The sequence below is a fragment of the Rousettus aegyptiacus genome, unplaced genomic scaffold (genome assembly GCF_014176215.1).
Source record: "Rousettus aegyptiacus isolate mRouAeg1 unplaced genomic scaffold, mRouAeg1.p scaffold_m13_p_11, whole genome shotgun sequence".
NCBI classification, from domain to species: Eukaryota; Metazoa; Chordata; class Mammalia; order Chiroptera; family Pteropodidae; genus Rousettus; species Rousettus aegyptiacus.
In genome coordinates this window covers 75,567,311-75,585,989 of record NW_023416286.1, presented here as the reverse complement: position 1 = coordinate 75,585,989, position 18,679 = coordinate 75,567,311, and the positions used below count along the sequence as shown (strand labels likewise).

The window sequence follows — 18,679 nt, the reverse complement described above, 5'->3', positions numbered from 1 at the left end:
AAAAATAAATACTTCTAATACTTAATGTGCATTTTAATTTTTTAAATCTGCACACTGAAATGAGATCCATACTCTTGATAGATTTACTCTTTGAAGTGAACGTTTTTCTAGAACTTGTTTTTTTTAGGCTGTTTTCCTGTGAAGTAATGAGTAGGCTGTTCTATATGTAAAATTGTCTAATGGTCACCATATACACTTATGTAGTAATATTCCAGGCATTTTTATTGCAGTTTATTCTTCCGGCTTCCAAAAAAGCCAGATAAAATCATGTAGAAGAACATTAAGGATTAAGGGAAGTGGTTTCCTTAGGTGATTGATGGCAAAAATTCACCTTCCCATTAAAACATAGTAAATGTACGGTAATCTGTTTGGCTATTACTGTCCCACAAATTTGGATTTCCAGTTTTCAGCTGCTGTATGTCTAATGTTTGTGGCTTCTTTGATTCTCTTTTCGTAGGAAAAGGTGCCACGCTGTTAAGTAAATGCGCTACGATTCTGTTTTGTAAATACCAAACTCCATTTTTTGAACATACAGTGCTAGCAAAAATAAGTCAAAGATGTAATGTCTATTTGAACACATTTGATCTAGTCGTTAGTGCTTAAATTAGATTCCATGCTTCGGCTCGAATCAACAGTGTAAATACTAAAAACTTCGAAATTCACATGGCCCATCCCCCTCCTCTCCATACAGGGATACAAGGTAGAAATGTGTGTGAAAACTTCTCCTAAGCATTTAAATACTGTAGTAAAGAAACGAGCTGTTATGCGAGGACTTAAAAAAAAAATACTTGCTATTAAACTTTTTATTCAGGACATTCCGAATTTGCTGTGCTAAATAGATACATTCACTACTAAAGATACACAGAGACAAGACCTGCTTTTAAATTTGTTTATCACACCGCCCCTACTTTTCCGCTAAAGAAAAGTACATTTTGTATATTTAAAAATATACACTCATTAAACGAGTCTTTCAAAATCCTAGCGCCCCCACCTAGCTGCCTTCTGGGTTTCAGCTTTTGAGTTTCAGGTCCTTGCACAACACCTAAGACGTGCAAAACTCTTTCTTCCTTCCCAATCCCAGCAGAGAACAGTTCAGAGAGGTCTCCCTCCGCGTCTCCACCCTAATTCCCTCTCTTTCCAGATTCTACCCGCTTCTTTCCTTCCCTCCGCCCCCGGCTCCTCCAGCTCAATCTGTCAGAGAAGTTGTGTACAAACTGCGCGGCCGCCCTGAGCGCGAAGCTCGTGGCCCGAGAGGGGTGCGGTCAGCGCGGCGGAGGCGGGGCCCTGGGAGAAGCTCTCTCTTCTCATAGGCTAGCCTCCTCGGCCCGGCTCGTCTCTGGGCCTCGGGATTCGCCGCAGCGCTGCCAGTCTGGCTGCCGAGCCCCGCCCACTCAGAGTTGGGTAAAAGAGACGCGGGCGTCAAGTGTCAGTAGTCGCGGGGCAGGTACGCGCGTTTGCAGTTCGTTCGCGGAGACCAGCGGCGACGGGAGCGGGCTGCGGCGTGTGAGGGAGCGCAGTGGGGCGGGGCGGGAGAAAGTGGCCGCCCGGAGGACGTTGGCGCTTACGCGTGGCGGAGCGGAAGAGTTTTGCTTTTCGTGCGCGCCTTCGAAAACCGCGCCTACTGTCGGCTGAGGGGTCCGCCCGGAGCCTCCCCTCCTCCGCCCGCCGCCCCGCGCGCAGCTCGCCGGCCCGAGCCAGCGTGGGCGAGGTGGGAAGCGCGCTCGACCCGCGTCCCGCGCCCGGAGCCGCCCCCCGAGTGCCCATGGCTACACGGGTGCTGACCATGAGCGCCCGCCTGGGACCCGTGCCCCAGCCGCCGGCCCCGCAGGACGAGCCCGTGTTCGCGCAGCTCAAGCCTGTGCTGGGCGCCGCGAACCCTGCCCGCGACGCGGCGCTCTTCGGCGAGGAGCTGAAGCACCAGCACCACCACCCGCAGGCGCAGCCGGCACCCCAGCAACCCCCGCAGCCGGCGCCGCCGCCCGCCGCGGGCCCGCGGCTGCCCCCCGAGGAGCTGGTCCAGGTAGGAAGAGCCGCTCCTCTCCCTCGCCGGGCTCGGGCGTGTCCCGCCGCTGCGACGCGCGGGCGACAGGGGCCGCTCCAGGCTGGGGCGTGCGTCGGGGCGCACCGGGAGCCGGGGTTGGGGTGGGCAGCCCCGCCCTGCCCTCCTGGCCTGGGCACCCGCATTTCGCAGGGAGAAAGTGGGGCGACCTGGAGAGGGCTGCCTAGATGAATGCGCCCTGGCGGGTCCTCCCGAGAAAGGTTAAAAGGGAACTGGGTGCTCGCTCCCGCCTTTGTTTTATCTCACACTTGGCGGATCAAATCTTGTACCTCAAGCCCAACTTTAAATTCCGTCTTTCGCCTTAAGCTCCCCTCCCAGTGCCGTAGCCTTGGAGGTTCCCCCCGGCCCCGCGTCGTCTCTGGTTAAGTGGAAACGCAAATCGGGGTGCGGGGAGAGGGGGCCCCTCGGGGTGGTATTCTTATCTCTTGGCTCAACCTGCTTTAGACGCGGTCGTGGGGCTGCCATTGGGAAGTCGGAGTGAGAAAAGCGAAGGTCGTATTGGAGCGCGTATTTTTCCTTAAAAACAAAGCCAGGGTGTTTTCTTCATGTGCGCGTAAATTTCCTGCGGGAGCCGCGTTGAAAGCTGGCAGTTGGCTTTTGCACTTGCCGGGCAGCCGAATTAGAGCAGCCGCCTGTTTCTTTCGCCCACGCAGGGAGTCATATAGCCCAGAAAAAACTTCCCGGGACTTTTAGCCTGTCCCAAGGAAAAAAAAAAAATTGGAAACTTACCCACATGCAAACAGCTGGAAGAGCTAAAATCAGAAACCACTAACCACTACGAGAGCGAAGTGCACGAAAGGGTTTAGTTCGGTTTATTTCAAGACGTTTCATTTAATAGCCCCTTGGTAGATGGTATATTTGCTCCGTAGCTCCTACTTCGGGGGGTCGGTGAGTGTCGCTGTGCTGTGAAAGGACAGTGGCATTTGTCAGAGATGTGACTCACATGATTAGAACGTTAATTTTTATTTTTAAATCGGGTCTATCCGGGAAAACCTAGTCTGTTTGTACACCAAATGATATGAGGTCCGACATGAAACGCTTTTGAAATTAAATAGTAGCAAGAAATGACATTGTTATTCACCAGTTAAGATCGCGAATAGTCCTATGATCCATTTATAGTTGGGTGTGTGTTTTTTTTTAATATTCGGTGTTAAAATAATTATGTTTATGTTATACTGGGAGAGAAGATAGCTGGAAAAGGTCAATGAGCTGAATTATGCCCTTAAAAAATTGAAAAACGATTTTGTTTCAGTTTGTCAGTTTTCTGCTTAGGAGGAACCAAGAGTATAAGATGACTGAGCTTTTTACAGAGTAAGGGGGAATGTAGCATTGGCCCACTGAGGAGGACATGATAAATGTTTTGCTGATGACTATGTGCTAGCAATACAGCAGCCTCTCCCCACCCACGGGCTCCTGAGCACCACTCTACCAAGGGAGTGATTTTCCCCTAGGTGATTAAAGATCTGTTTTAGATAGGAATATGAATAGGAACATTTCATTATCATATTAAGTAATTACAGAATCTGCTGATTAAAATCAACATTTAGATCAAATGTTGAATGTGAACTTTTGTTCTTTTATTTCTTCCAATGTATTGCTCTAAACATTGCGTTTAGGTTTTCCATTGACCTATCAACCAGAAAAAGCACTGAAATTGCCAAGGAATATATGATTCCCGCAATATCTATCTAGCAAGAAAAACAGGTTCACTTCGTTAAAAACACTAAAGTTAACTATTACATAAACAGAATCGAGGTAGTTTGTAATCGAAGTACAATACAATATTACACCTCAGTTGTAAACTTAACTGTGAATGGGACAAAGAACCTTGCTTGTACATGAGTGGTAAATTATACTTTATTATTATTATTACATCAGAATAAGGAATATGTTTTCTTTTTGCTTCCTTTTTTTGATTTGCCTCATTCACTTTTTGTCCAGAGTTGACTTGTGGGGGCAATTTTATCAAACACATACTATCCAGAGTTTTGTAATGCTTCGGTGAACCAATTATTACACAATTGACAAATAAACCCGATAATGTTTATCAGCAGCACTTAGAATTTACCCAAGTACTTTTTACAGGGATTGTTGGAATTTTGAGTAAACATCGTTTGTCCTTCCTGAGGTGATGAATTGGGTGGATTATGTATACTTGTATCTCTTCTTTTTTAGACAAGATGTGAAATGGAGAAGTATCTGACACCTCAGCTTCCTCCAGTTTCTATAATTCCAGAGCATAAAAAGTATAGACGAGACAGTGCCTCAGTCGTAGACCAGTTCTTCACTGACAGTGAAGGGTTACCTTACAGTATCAACATGAACGTCTTCCTCCCCGACATCACTCACCTGAGAACTGGCCTCTACAAATCCCAGAGACCGTGCGTAACACACATCAAGACAGAACCTGTTACCATTTTCAGCCACCAGAGTGAAACGACAGCCCCTCCTCCGGCCCCGACCCAGGCCCTCCCTGAGTTTACCAGTATATTCAGCTCACATCAGACCGCAGCTCCAGAGGTGAACAATATTTTCATCAAACAAGAACTTCCTACACCAGATCTTCATCTTTCTGTCCCCCAGCAGGGCCACCTGTACCAGCTACTGAATACACCGGATCTAGATATGCCCAGTTCTACAAACCAGACAGCAGTAATGGACACTCTTAATGTTTCTATGTCAGCCGCCATGGCAGGCCTTAACACACACACCTCTGCTGTTCCGCAGACTGCGATGAAACAATTCCAGGGCATGCCCCCTTGCACATACACAATGCAAAGTCAGTTTCTTCCACAGCAGGCCACTTACTTTCCCCCATCACCACCAAGTTCAGAGCCTGGAAGTCCAGATAGACAAGCAGAGATGCTCCAGAATTTAACCCCACCTCCATCCTATGCTGCTACAATTGCTTCTAAACTGGCAATTCACAATCCAAATTTACCTGCCACCCTGCCAGTTAATTCGCAAAACATCCAACCTGTCAGATACAATAGAAGGAGTAACCCCGATTTGGAGAAACGACGCATCCACTACTGCGATTACCCTGGTATGTGATCTCAGCTGGCTGAAGCATCAATACATGTATTTAGTGTTTGTGTGTGTCCCTCTTTCCAACCTCCGGTTTTAAATTTGCATAGGACAGTAGTGATTGACAATAAAAAATCACCTACTTTGTTCTTTACATGTCCCAGTCTCTGTGCCTTAACCTTAGCATGGAACTCTTTAGTTTATTGCACAAGTGATGCTAAAAAGGTGAGGGCGACTAGAATATTCTGGGAAAGTTAAGACTTTCTCTTTAATAGTAAATAAAAATTTCAATTTTGAATTATGCCAGTTATTGTAACAGAAGTCTCTGGTCATAAATTGGAGTTTTTAATTCTGCGTTAAGTACCCTGAAGAGATTACTTATGTAAGGTAGGGGAAAATAGGGTGTGGTAATGAAGGTAGGGATTCCTTAGGCTGCTACAAGACAAGACTGTCCACGGAATAGATTTAAGGATGTTTGATAGCATATGAACATATGCTTATTCTTGAATGATGCTTATTCTTGAATGAGATATCTAGCCCAAAATACAGAATATATCTACAAGTTGCTGGCATAAGGTAATTTATAATTAATACAGGGTATAATTTATTGACTATAATACATGATATGGCATGACATACTAAATGAAAAAGTAGGAGTACAGAAAATTGCAGTCATCTTGGGTAATGGTTTAACATTGTCAGCTCTAGAGCCATCAAAAGTTTAAATCACTGAAGTATGTGTTGCTAGTATAAAGCACCTACTGGAATATAAGCACATTTCCCATTTTTAGCTTGGCTTGATTATCTGTGCTCTTCTAAAGTGATACATACATAAAGCAAATCACTTCAATACCTTTAAAAAGGTAATAGGGGAGCACTTTTAAAAAACTTCTTTTAAAAGTAAAGCTTTAGGTACCTCATTTAGCATGAGAGATTTCTTTAAAGTCAGATTTTAAACACTGAATCAGCAAATGTAAAGATTTCAAAGGATCTCCAAAATGACAATCTGTTCCTCTCCTGCTTTATTTTAGGCTGCACAAAAGTTTATACGAAGTCTTCTCATTTAAAAGCTCACCTGAGGACTCATACTGGTATGTAATTTTCTTGTTAATTCTGTGAGTTGTGTATATAGTGTAAGTGGTATTCATCCTTTTAAAAGCCAACACTTGTTTGATCTCTTCTTTCTTCTGTCAACTTATTTTTTAATGGCCTACCATTTCAGCACTGGCTTGGCTCAAAATTCAGTTCATTGAAAAAGTCTGATTCCAAGAAGGCTGATGTTCCTTCAGTAAGGCCTTGTCCTATCACCTCACATAGAATTAATTAGCCAAAAATGTAAACAGTGATGTTTACTAATGCATTTTAAAACTTGTAATGGCACTGCTATTTCTTACCGTGAGGGACAAAAAGGTAACTCGTTTTCTACTTAACAAATACTAAAATCTTTTCCTTTTAGTGTATAAAGCATAACTGCTTAACACACCCTTTAATTTTACCTTTTGCCAAAAATATCAATGTTTAGCATGTTTTTTGCTTAACAAAAGGAAGGGCTAAAATTGCAGATTATGAAAATCTGGCAAAGATGATGTCATGATTTGTAATTTTTTCTACACTATACTCCAGTCCACATTTGATGCGTTTGAGAGACTTTATTGCAGCTTATTTCATCGTTGTTCAAAATGTGCTTTTAAGTTTAGCCCCTTTAGAAATATTTTTGACGGATGTATACAATAATCTTTAAATGTCTTCTAATTTTGAAACTTCATATCAGAACCTGTTTTAGGATGAAAGTAAGCGGCATGCTTTCAAATTTTCCAAGCACCCCAGATATTTTCAAACATATAGATGGTTACTATTCGTGATTTTCTTAAAAAGAGCCCTAAAGGAAAGAACTTATACAGAGTAATTGTGCTTCCTTTTCTCTCATTAAATGCTGCCTTACCTAAAGTTCAAAGAATAAGTTTGCTAATAAAAGCAATGACCTAGCAAAATGTTTTATTCCATTATTGCTATGGAAACCAAAGTATTCAACAGTTCCTTTGAATGGGTTGTTGGATTAGTGCGAGGACTTGAATCTCCCCAGGCTAGATGTTACTATGGAAATTGAGTTTTGATAAATGAAGTAGTTATCTCTAACTGCTGTATTAAAAAGTAAAAGCCTTTGAACGAAGGTCAGTGCTGAGCCAGAGCACTAAGAAATATGGCTGCAGACATTTTGTATGCCTGTTCAGTATTGCTCGATAGCCCAATGATCAACACTACTCACTAAAATCCAAATAGAGTTGGCAACAATGTGGACGATGTCAGGGTTTCCTGAGAAATTGCTTTTAAAGAAAAGACATCTCATTTGTCAATGGAAATGAAATGAGTTGTTTCGGCCTGACGATTTTAGGTATGGACAAATTGATTTATAAGGAGAAAGGTCATACATAAGCAGCCCAAAGTAGAAATTAAATTTATAGTTAAACGAGCACCCAGTAAGCATAGAATAAACTCAATCTAAGGTTTTCAAGATACAAATGACAAAGCCAAGTAAACATTCCATACAGAAATACTAAAATATCCTTTTCCAGAATATGTTAAAGAAGGGAACATTTGGAACATAGAAAAGGTTTTACCTGAATTTTAAGGCAAGTAACAAACATTCGGACTATTGTTTTTTCTTAAGTCCTTGAAATGGGAGATAGGGAGGAGGGAAACTTTCTTTTTTTTTCATGAGGTTAAAGTCTCCTAATAAAAGGGGTGTAATCGCATATAGCGAGTAATCAAGCACTATTGCAGGGATGTAGTTAGCATATCTAAGTGGCTTTGCAACCCCTTGCAAGTCAGGATTTAGTGCTCTGAATGCTTCTACCTGCAATACTGGAACTTGACCTGCTGGCAAAGAAATTTAAGAGTGGGTCGTCTTAACAGTGCTTGAACTCAATAAAAACAAACTGAAAAGAGGACCTAGGCCTAGTGTGAGTCCCATGCATGGACTTTTTCACCTGATCATAAACATGTGGCCATAGACATCTAATGAGTGAGACCATTTAATCCAGTTTAATAAAGTTTGTTTGATAGTCTTTCAAATGCCTTGGGGAGGATTTGTAGCAGACTTGTTCATCTGGCTAAACCCGTTCTTGGGTAATCATAGAGCATTGAGGTTGTTTTCTCCTCATTTCTAGTTTCTAGACAATGCCTTTTAAAATTACCTCTCCCATTGCATCCTCCCCACCCTGCCTGTTGTTTTTTAATGAATGTATTTGAAGCCAGCAAATGCTTGTTTTTCTTTTCCTTCTTCCTTTTAAGGCCCAGGCATTTCTAAAGTACTTCTCACTTAATAGCATTTTTGTTTTCTTTCTGTCCTCCCCTTGCCCAATTTATTAGGGAATTTTAAAAACCATCTACATGGGAATGTTGATCTTAATGTGTGATTAAAAAAAATGATTTTTTAAAAATGATTGCCGCTTTGCAGGCAGAATGCGAAACATCCTGCATTTCTTTTGAAATATAATTGGAAATGCTTTAAAATGTCAAGTTACCTTATGTTTTAAAATGATTTAAGCAATTAAAACAACCTACATCTGAATTCTATTTAATTGCTTATTCTGGATTTTTAGATTGGAAATACTTCTTGACTTACAAAATGAACTCAAGGAAATAATTTTTCCAAAACAAGACCTTTTAAATAAAAATTTGGGAGATGAACAAATAGAAGATAGTAGGTTTTTGAACCAGAAATTGCTTTTAAAGAAAAGACATCTCATTTAGCACTAGAAAGAATAGAAGATAGTAGTTTTTTGAATTTGCAGCATTCATGTTTTTCTAAGTTTATACGCTTCAATTTTTTTTGTTCAAAAAATATGCAAATAAAATTATCTTTGTATGGTGGGATAAAATACCTGAAATGTATTTTGACACCAGAGAACATATTATGTCTTTATATACATATGATAGCGTACACCTTTTTTTAAATTCCATAATGAAGATTTTAAATAACTTCGAAGCACAAGCTTGAAGCCAAAAAAAAAAAAAAATGCAGTAGGGAATAACATTAAGACTGTACAAAGAAAAATTTGCCAGAAATTTAAAAATTGTCTTAAAACAACACTGGTACTGGTTTCTTGGTATGCCTATGAGTACCATAAGTTAAAATATTGCATTTACATTGAGTGTGGAAATTTCTTTGGAACTTGTGTTTACATATTAGTAAAAGTACTTTCCAAAGAAAAAGTGGAGAAGTAGTGAACTCAGTACAGGTGTTTGAAATCTTAGTGGTTTGAGTTTCATGTGTGGATGTGCTCTTAACCCTAGAGAGAAAATGCTGAAGCAGTTGGGAATTAGGGTATAGTAACATTTTTAGATCCTTTATCAGTCTAGGCTATCTGGAACAGGGCAGGAAATGAGTAGTTGTACTGAGAAAGTCTTTGAGCAGCATACACACTTGGCTCAGGTATCCCTTAGACCAAGACACTGTACACAGGCCGTTACGGGTACACTGAGTGATCCCAGAATGGCTTGCCAAGGGTTAACAAGAAAAGGACAGTTGGACACAGCTTTACAAAAAATGGAAACCCACAACTAACACAGGAACACAAAATGGATTTTTTGAGTGAAGTCCTTATTCTGTGAGTGCTGCATTTCACAGTGAGTTCTTTGGGATTCCACGGATTAGAAAAAAATTCCACAGTAAGTCTTGGGAAGAGTTTTAGCCCAAGCCTGGTTATAAAGAAGGTAAATTATCATGTTCTGCCTTACCTTAAATAGGACACAATTTCCGAATGACATTAAGATGTTACTATGTGCTTTAAAATATATAATCCCTAGTTGTGATTTGCTGCTAAGTATTGATTTTAGTTTCAGTTTAGGCACTAAAAAATCCTTAGATATAAATTTTAGTCGTTCTGTGCTCTACATTATCTATTGAATACATAGGTAAAGATTTTTTTATAGGTATAGATTTATATTTAAAAATATTGACAGTAAAGATATTTTTGTTCCTGATTCCCTCTGTAAAATTCTGAATATGTTCTGAAAATGAGTTATTCCTTACTTGGAAAATTATTTAGAGCTAAAATCAGCATGAGATAAATATGTGTGTGTGTATATATGTATGTGTGTGTGCACACACACCCATAAATTATATGTGGACTTAATGGAGATGAATGATACAATTTGGACCTGGAGATCATTATTGGTTCAATATTGATTAAATATTTCTTAAGTACCTGTGTTATTGGCAGAAGTTAAAAAGTTTTAAAAGATGAAATTATTTAGTGCCCAATGATTTTTGAGTATTTGAAAACTGCAGGAAAAGGTATCACATTTAGCCTGTAATAGTAAATGTTACTAAACATTCTTAAATCACTTCATTTGCAGCTTTATTTTCTAGACTGACAATTTCAAGCTTATGTCAAAAAGATAGTCTAAGAGACTTGCTGGGTTCAGACCTTAAGAAAAGTATTTGTGAGCTTGAAAGCTTAGAAACAATTTCTTTTTAATGACTCACTGGGAAGATTAAACTTTGCTTCTAGGACTTGTTCTTTCATCTGAAAAACATTTACATAGGAAATTGATTAAATGCTGTTTAGAGATGATAAAGTTTATCAAAGGTTAAGAAGTTTCATTTGATTAGGCAAACATTTTTGAATGATCTTGTGAAGAATCCAAAGAGAATATCTTCTCTTTTGTCCTTATAAACTGTTCATAAATAGATAAATGAATTGCTCAAGTTAAGATAGAAACAGTCAGTTATAGAGGATGTAAAGTAATGTTTAGGTTTTTTTTTTTTTTTTTTTTTTTTTTTTTTTTTTTTTTAAGCAATACTGTATGTAACCTAAGATTTTGACTTTGGTGTAGGTATTTTTAGTTCTATAGAATGTAGTAGCTGTTTACTTGATGACCTACATTTTTTCTGGTGAAAGATTAGAAGCAAAGTAATGTCCTACTTTAGTAAAAGTATCTATAGCAGCATTCTTATTCTGTTAGCCTGTATTTATATTCAAGGATCTCCAACAATTCTAATTAAGGGTGGCTTACTGTTTTAGAAGTGAACTGGAGGCAACTTTAAAAAATGTAGGCAGAAGAATAAATTTCTTTGACTATAAATGCAAACCTTTAAGAGTTGGCAGGAATATTCTGGTCAAGGTAACCACATTAAATGCAAATTAAAGGAAAGGATATTTAGTGCTAGAAAAATGAAAGTATGGAATTTTTCTATTTTAGTTTAAAAAGGTAAAATATTTTACTGGTACTTTTTAAAAAAAAAAAGTTTCAGGCTCTTAAAGTGAGTCTGAGTGTTGTCTTTCTGTCAGGAGACTCAACAATACTTCATTTCATTAACACTATTAACGTTTTCAATTGGTTTTGTTGAGAACCCTTAGGAGAAGTAGCTTAGTAGTCTAGAGAGTCTAGGATAGACTGTAAATGTACACAGTGTGTTCCCACCTTTGCCCCCTTTAGATGTATGTGTAAGGTTACTGTTCTCCATCCCAAGAAGTCTCCTGTCTTTGGCCAGCAGTGGGACCTCCAGAGCTTCTTAGTTTTCATCAAATGTAGACCAGAACTGTAAAAAAAAAGAAAACTTGTTTACATAGTTTATTTGTCCCTATAGAATTTCAGGATGGATAACTGATTCTGAACATGATTCTCCTCTAAATGAAACATTTGCTCAGATTATCCTCAGCTGTCCTAGGTGGAATAAAACTAGGCAGAGTCCTGATGCAGGGCAGGGGCATAGAAAAAAGACAATCCTATAAATTCACAGCAGACGCTTTCATGTCTTATACCATTCCTCCTTTCATTAATGAAAATAACCAAGTTGGTCAGAAGTGGGCCAAATCTGTGGTTGTCCTGAGGAAGCATCAGGAAGGAGTATGGCATTGACAGCTGGAATAGAAGACAGCCTCTGTCTTTGAAGAACTTTCAAGCCGGTTAAGAAGGCAAAATAAAGCTATTGGAAGCCTTCATATGGCCAGAATGCAAGTGCAAATCAATAATTGAAAAGAAATTAAGTGATGAAGGAGATGCAGAGAAGTGGAATGATCTCCCCTGATTTGTTCAGAGGTTTTTTTCTGGAAGGGGTAAAGAAAGATAAACACATTGACGGACAGGGAGGAAGAAGGAATTTTCTTAATATATCCTTTTAAGTAATTAGTTTTCCTAAAGTGAGTACATTACTGACAGGGATACTATGTCTAGTAAATCTGGGTACATTTTGTAAATATTATTACTAATCTTTGAAACGAGCTACCTACCCTTTTGTTCCAAGTGTAGGAAATGTACTACAAAAGGCTTTAATAAAAAGTTTTTTTAAGTGGAAAATTTCTGGCATAGATACATAAAAATATGAATTAATGAGCCCAAATCATCCTACTTTTTTTCTTTTAGACATGTGATATTTCTTGATGAATTTCTTCAATCTTGGGTTTCTTTACCTTTTATTATTAAATTATATAGACTGTTTCAGACTCTGAATTACCTAAGTTTAATGATGGGGAAAAATAATCTATAACTGAATTGCATGAAAATATTTTCCTCCTGGAATAAGCTCATTTTGAACTTTAAGACTTAAATTTTAAGAATTAAGTACTAATTATTAAAATGATTTATTCTACTTTAACAATTTACATTGTTCGGGGTCTTAGCATATGGATTTCAAGTTCTTTGAAACCAGAGGCCAATTCTTATTTTTTGTGTTTTGCAAGTCATTTAGTACAGGGTACATTCATTTACTAAACATTTTCTTTAATTCTGCTGGTTTCTAGCCTTTATCAGATATATTGATTGGATTAATTTTAGCCTTCGGAAAGGAAATTAGATGTGCAAATTTGCTGTAATAAGCTTTTAAAAAGTTAACCTAAAATAACTTGTAATAGAAATATTTTCATCTATATTTTTGTTAGAAAAATCTATGTGGAACATTCTAGGGAGAGGCCTTGGTATGAGTCTGTTAAATATGTTCAGCAGAGCAGAGAAACTTCTTAATCTGTTGCGATAGGTTCAAAAGTCACTTTTTATCTTTTCATCAGAGGTAAAAAAAGAATAATCTTTAGTCCACCACTAAAGATTTTTCAGATACTTTATAAACATGTTTTAACCACTGAAATTCACTTGGCTCGGAGTAAAGGAGAACAATTATTAGATGATATCTGGGGATTGTCACTATCGGCACAGACCACTGTTCAGAACCCCACAGGTTCTAAAAGGTGGGTCTTCAGCTGAGGGCTGGCTCAGCCAAGGTGTGCCCTGTCCTTCGGTCAGTCTGGGTTAAGGCCTGCTCTCGAGTCCATTAAGCTATTCCTTAACTGACCTTCACAAGTGGCTTTAGAATCTTTAAATAAATTTGAATAGCATCTCCGTGTTCCTTAAATCATTCCTATAGAGCATATCAGTGTTTGCTAATGGAAGATTTAAGTAGGACATTAAGGAAAAGTGGCAAGCCAGAATTCTTAATGTGAGTTCTACGTCTAACTTGGGAAATTATTGTTGAAGATTAAGTAAAATAAAAGTACCTGGCTGAAGTATATGTTCAATGGATGTTTCTGCCTGCTCCTTCCTTTCGTTGGAAATGTTTTGCTTAACATTTTTATAAAATACATCGATTGACTTTATCAGTATGGATAGGATAGTATGTATGTTTAACTTGAACATTTGAAAAGTATTAGAGATTCCTAGCAAAATTTTAAAATAGAATAAGAAAATGCATACTTGAGATAAAGTTGAAGCTTGTTTTCCATGCTGTACAAACTTATCACTTTTTTTCTTTATGCCTTTGGAAAGTTTCACATTAACAGCATGAGAACTTAAAAATACAGTTGATGTTGAAAGAACTTAACTAAATATTTCAAATTGGTGGTATTGGAAAGAGATTCTGTAAAAATCCAATTAAACTTTTGAAAACTCAATCCTGTTGAAATAACTTAAAGGAAGTCAGTTTGGTTTCCCAGAAGTACTGTGCGTAGTGTTTCTGGCTGAGGAAGAAAGGCCCAAATCTACCATTTGGCCAGAAATTAGGTAGCAGCTTCCTCTAAAACGTTTTGCTTGAGCAGTGTTGACACTTGAACAAATCCCATAGAACAGCTTCAAGTGGAATAGTTGTCCTTGCTTTTATAGTAAAGACTTGGCCCCATAACTAACGTCCCAGACACTGGTAGTATTCTTGGCTAAATAATCTATAGATGTGCATAAATTGAGAGCAAAACTTCAAATGTTTTAGGAACTTTAATGGTTACTGTTTTCAACTAATCAGTAAGGTAAACTTTAAAAAATAATGGTGTAGTTTATTGCTTCATAGCCAGTAAAAGCAGTGAACAAAAAGTCTAGTGTCCCTTGTTTCTTAAATAAACTGAAAATTCAGGATTTTTTTTTTTTTGGCTATTTAATTACTAAATTCAAAAGACTAGAATGATTTCTTCTAAAATTGGCACTTTAGAAATTATTTTTCTTGCCTCAGACATCAGAAATAAGTTTCTGTTTCCATTAAATGACAGTAAAGTATTTAACCTACATGTTTGTTTTTGTGAATGTATTCACACAGAACAAAATACTTGTGCAAAACAGTTCATCTTTTTCTTGATTTATATTTACAAAAATGATATCTACATTTACTGCTATTATTAAAACATGTATTAGATTAAATGTGATTCTTATGTGAAAGAAAAGTGATTTACTATGTTACTTAAAAGGTTTAAGTATATTAGCTTGAAACCTTAGAATTTACTACAAGAAAAAACCCTTGAGGAATTGAGATGTCTACTCTACAAAGGGAGTAAAAGGAACCCAAAAGGGAATTTTAAAAAATGTCTTGGTTCAGAGCCATAAAGAGCTGAAAGAAATCTCATGGGGAACAGCTGAACAATTGGTACCAATTTTACAGAGCTATTCTGGCCCTTTTTTTCTTTGTCCTTACAGAATTTGTTTGAGAGTCATAGTGGTTATCAGAACAGCAAGAATATGTTAACTACATGCTGTAGAAATCTCAGTCGATGTGGGCAATGGCTTTTAAATTTGGACTTAGTTGACTAATCTTACAACTTCCTGAATATGATACTGCTAAACCAGGCAGAAAGGATGTTGAGTTTCATGGTGGTACTAAGTAACCAAGTGTTCAAGGCAATTCTGAGGTTTTTCTTTTTCAGAAGAAAACTTTTTTTTTAAAGGAATTTGGGCGTTTGACTACTTGTTTTTAAAAGGTATCCATATAAAGCTCAGCAGTAAGCCAACAGTACTTTAATATGCAAATTTATCTCACTAACCTGTTATCTTAAAGTAACATTCATGGAAGATTATACCAGCATAAATACAAGAATTACTCATTAATTAATACTCAGTGACAGATTCTTAGGTTTGGGGATTTATTTAGGGGAGTACATGATCCCAATTAAATAGGATTAATTAATTCTAAAACTGGGAGTTAGGACTCAAATGCTAAGTAGTTTTAAAAAAAAGATTGGCAAACTTTATAGACAACATTAAGAATAATACAAACTACTGGGGCAGCAGCTCAGTCACCAATTCACTTAAGTGATGAGAGCTGTGAAAGAATAGATCGATCGACTAATTAGAGACTTTAAGAGCATGTATTGCATATGTAAGCTTCATGAGGCCAGGCATTTCTGTATACCTAGTGTTGTATTCCGAGCATTCAGGGCAGTAATCAGCATATAAGAGACTTAGGAAAACAATTTATAAAATGAATTTTAAGAATTTTTGGTGCAGTGCATTACAAAGAGAAATACATAAATCGGCAAATGTTAAAATTATTATGGTTGTTTCATGCATGACTGCCAAAAAAGTGATATTGTCAGTACTGATCTGGTTGAGGAATTTATTAAATATCAAATCATAAAGCTTTAACACCATGCAACTTGAAATTTTTCTACCTTTGTCCTGCTTCAGTCTGAAAGGTGGGGAGGTGTGAATGTGTGTGTGCTAGCGTAGATATGAAAGAGAAAGTGCCCTAATAGTCTGTTTGGAGGCGACATGTTCAAGGGACTTGGTGTATGTGCTGGAAGTTTCAGTCTGGCTAGTTTAGAAACATCTAGGACCAGTTTTGAAGTAAAGAATTGAAATTGTAGGGCATTAAATTTATTGTATTGGTCATTTGAGTAGCTCCCGAATTTTTGCTCTGTTGGCCATTTTATAGGTATCATATTTACAAAACAATGATAAATCCACCTCAGACTATCTAGTCATTTCATAAATTTATGTGTGCAGGAGCAGTACATAAAATAAGATCACCGGTTTATCTTGCACATTTAAAGTTGCCATTTTTCTGTTCTTAGGTGGTATGCAGAACACTTTTTCCTTTGTTTAATTAGGTAACGTAGCATCCTATAAGACAGTGACTCTCCACTGAAGGGTTTTTGCGGGAAGCGAGTTCACAGCAGAATTTTTGAACTCTTCTCTTGAACTGTGATTTTTAAAAAAATTCCGTCTCAGGCAGAATCTGTGATGTTTGTCTGGCAAGCAGGCACCTCACCTCTCCTTCCTTCATTGTCACAGGTGAGAAGCCATACAAATGCACCTGGGATGGCTGCGACTGGAGGTTCGCACGCTCGGATGAGCTGACGCGCCATTACCGGAAGCACACTGGGGCCAAGCCGTTCCAGTGCGGAGTGTGTAACCGCAGCTTCTCCCGCTCCGACCACCTGGCCCTGCACATGAAGAGGCACCAGAACTGAGAGCCACCGCCGAGGGCCTGCCGTGCCTATGCAATTCACACTGACATTCTGCGGTTCACTTGGCAAAATTTTAAACTACAAAACTTAACTATATACATATATATATATAAAAAAAGAAAATCAAAAAACTGGAAATGTATATTTTGTATATTTGAGAAAACAGGGAATACATTGTATTAATACCAAAGTGTTTGGTCGTTTTAAGAATCTGGAATGCTTGCTGTAATGTACATGGCTTTACTCAAGCAGATTTCATCTCATGACAGACAGCCACATCTCAGCGTGGGTGGGGGGGTGGGAGCGCAGGGTGTGTTTGCAGTGTTTTTACCTAAGCACCATCATTTAATGTGACAGTGTTTAGTAAACAGTCAGTTGGCAGGCACAGGAAGAAGGCTGGATTGTATGTCAAGGTTTTTACTTGACATCAAGTAGTTTTCAATATTAGACAGTTCCTTAGAGGTGCGCGGTGTACCTGGCAGTTCACAAATAGCCATTGAACAAATGTTGTTTGTTTTTGTTTGTTTTTTTTTATGAGTTGCCTATCTTTGCTATTCAAAATTTTGTAAATATGCAAATCATCTTTATAGGTTTATTACAAGTTTTCTAAGATTCTTTTGGGAAGAAATCATAAGTAATTCTTTTGAAAATAACCATGAATGCATTTACAGTTAGAATTTGTGGTAAGATACCTCTTAAAAACCTTCCAAATTCATTTCTTTATGGGGAAGATAATCATTCAAATGAACTTAAAAAGATTTTATGCACTGATTAAATAGGATTTTTTATTTTAAATATAAAAGACGTTTTATATGAATTGTGAACTTAAGAGCTTAAAGGTAATTACAATATACAAAAGTTAAACCTTACAATAAGCTAAACACAGTATCATTTTTTTTTAAAGAAGGACTTACATAGTTTTCACATGGAAATGTCGAATTTATGATACAGTTTTCATATACCAAGATATTTGCTCGTGCAGTACTGTTGGTTAAATGCCAGTTTATGTGGATTTTGCATGTAATATACAGTGACACAGTAATTTTACCTAAATTACAGTGCAGTTTAGTTAATCTATTGTTAATACTGACTCAGTGTCTGCCTTTAATTATAAATGACATGTTGAAAACTTAAGGAAGCAAGTGCTACATATATGCAATATAAAATAGTAATGTGATGCTGATGCTGTTAACCAAAGGGCAGAATAAATAAGCAAAATGCCAAAAGGGGTCTTAATTGAAATGAAATTTTAATTTTGTTTTTAAAATATTGTTTATCTTTATTTATTTTGTGGTAATATAGTAAGTTTTTTTAGAAAATTTTCATAACTTGATAAATTATAGTTTTGTTTGTTAGAAAAGTTGCTCTTAAAATGTAAATAGATGATAAACGGTGTAAATATTTTGTAAGCGGCTTCAAAATGTTTATATGTGGAGACATACCTACATAAAAAGCATAAATTGGTTGCTGTTTTGCTTCTTTTCCCCTCTTATTTTTGTATTGTGGTCATTTCCTATGCAAATAATGGAGCAAACAGCTGTATAGTTGTAGAATTTTTTTGAGAATGAGATGTTTATATATTAACGACAATTTTTTTTTGGAAAATAAAAAGTGCCTAAAAGATTCATATAGTGGCTGTCTTCCTTGACCTACAGTAGCAGAACATCTAGCAAATTTCATTCCCAAAACTAACCCATTTCCCATTTAGAAAAAAAGTGCAGCTCACTACCAGTGCTAATTTAATTATACATAAACGCACTCTTGGAGGCTGAAGCAAATATGACTGGTTTTCGATGTGAAAATAAAATATAAAAACTTAGTTCTTTCTAAACAGAACTTGTCTCTGATCCTAACGTAACAATGAATCTTCGGCTAACTTCCTAATAACACCATGCATAGGAATGCTAATGTTTTTAGGATTTGACATTTT

General features: G+C 37.6%; 1 protein-coding gene across 1 annotated transcript; it reads left to right on the top strand.

Moving 5' to 3' along the window:
- Positions 1-1,425: 1,425 nt before the first annotated feature.
- KLF5 (Kruppel like factor 5) lies at positions 1,426-18,376 on the top strand. The gene is made up of 4 exons (XM_016133407.2): positions 1,426-2,020; positions 4,235-5,105; positions 6,118-6,177; positions 16,574-18,376. Exons 1-4 carry the CDS (start codon positions 1,763-1,765, stop codon positions 16,750-16,752), a joined length of 1,368 nt encoding a protein of 455 aa, XP_015988893.1. The 5' UTR covers positions 1,426-1,762; the 3' UTR covers positions 16,753-18,376.
- The last annotated feature ends 303 nt before the right edge of the window (positions 18,377-18,679 follow it).

Coding starts and splice junctions, on each gene's coding strand:
- KLF5 (XM_016133407.2), top strand. CDS start 1,763: ATGGCTACACGGGTGCTGACCATGAGCGCCCGCCTGGGACCCGTGCCC. Junction 5,106..6,117: donor CCACTACTGCGATTACCCTG/GTATGTGATCTC, acceptor GCTTTATTTTAG/GCTGCACAAAAGTTTATACG. Junction 6,178..16,573: donor TCACCTGAGGACTCATACTG/GTATGTAATTTT, acceptor TCATTGTCACAG/GTGAGAAGCCATACAAATGC.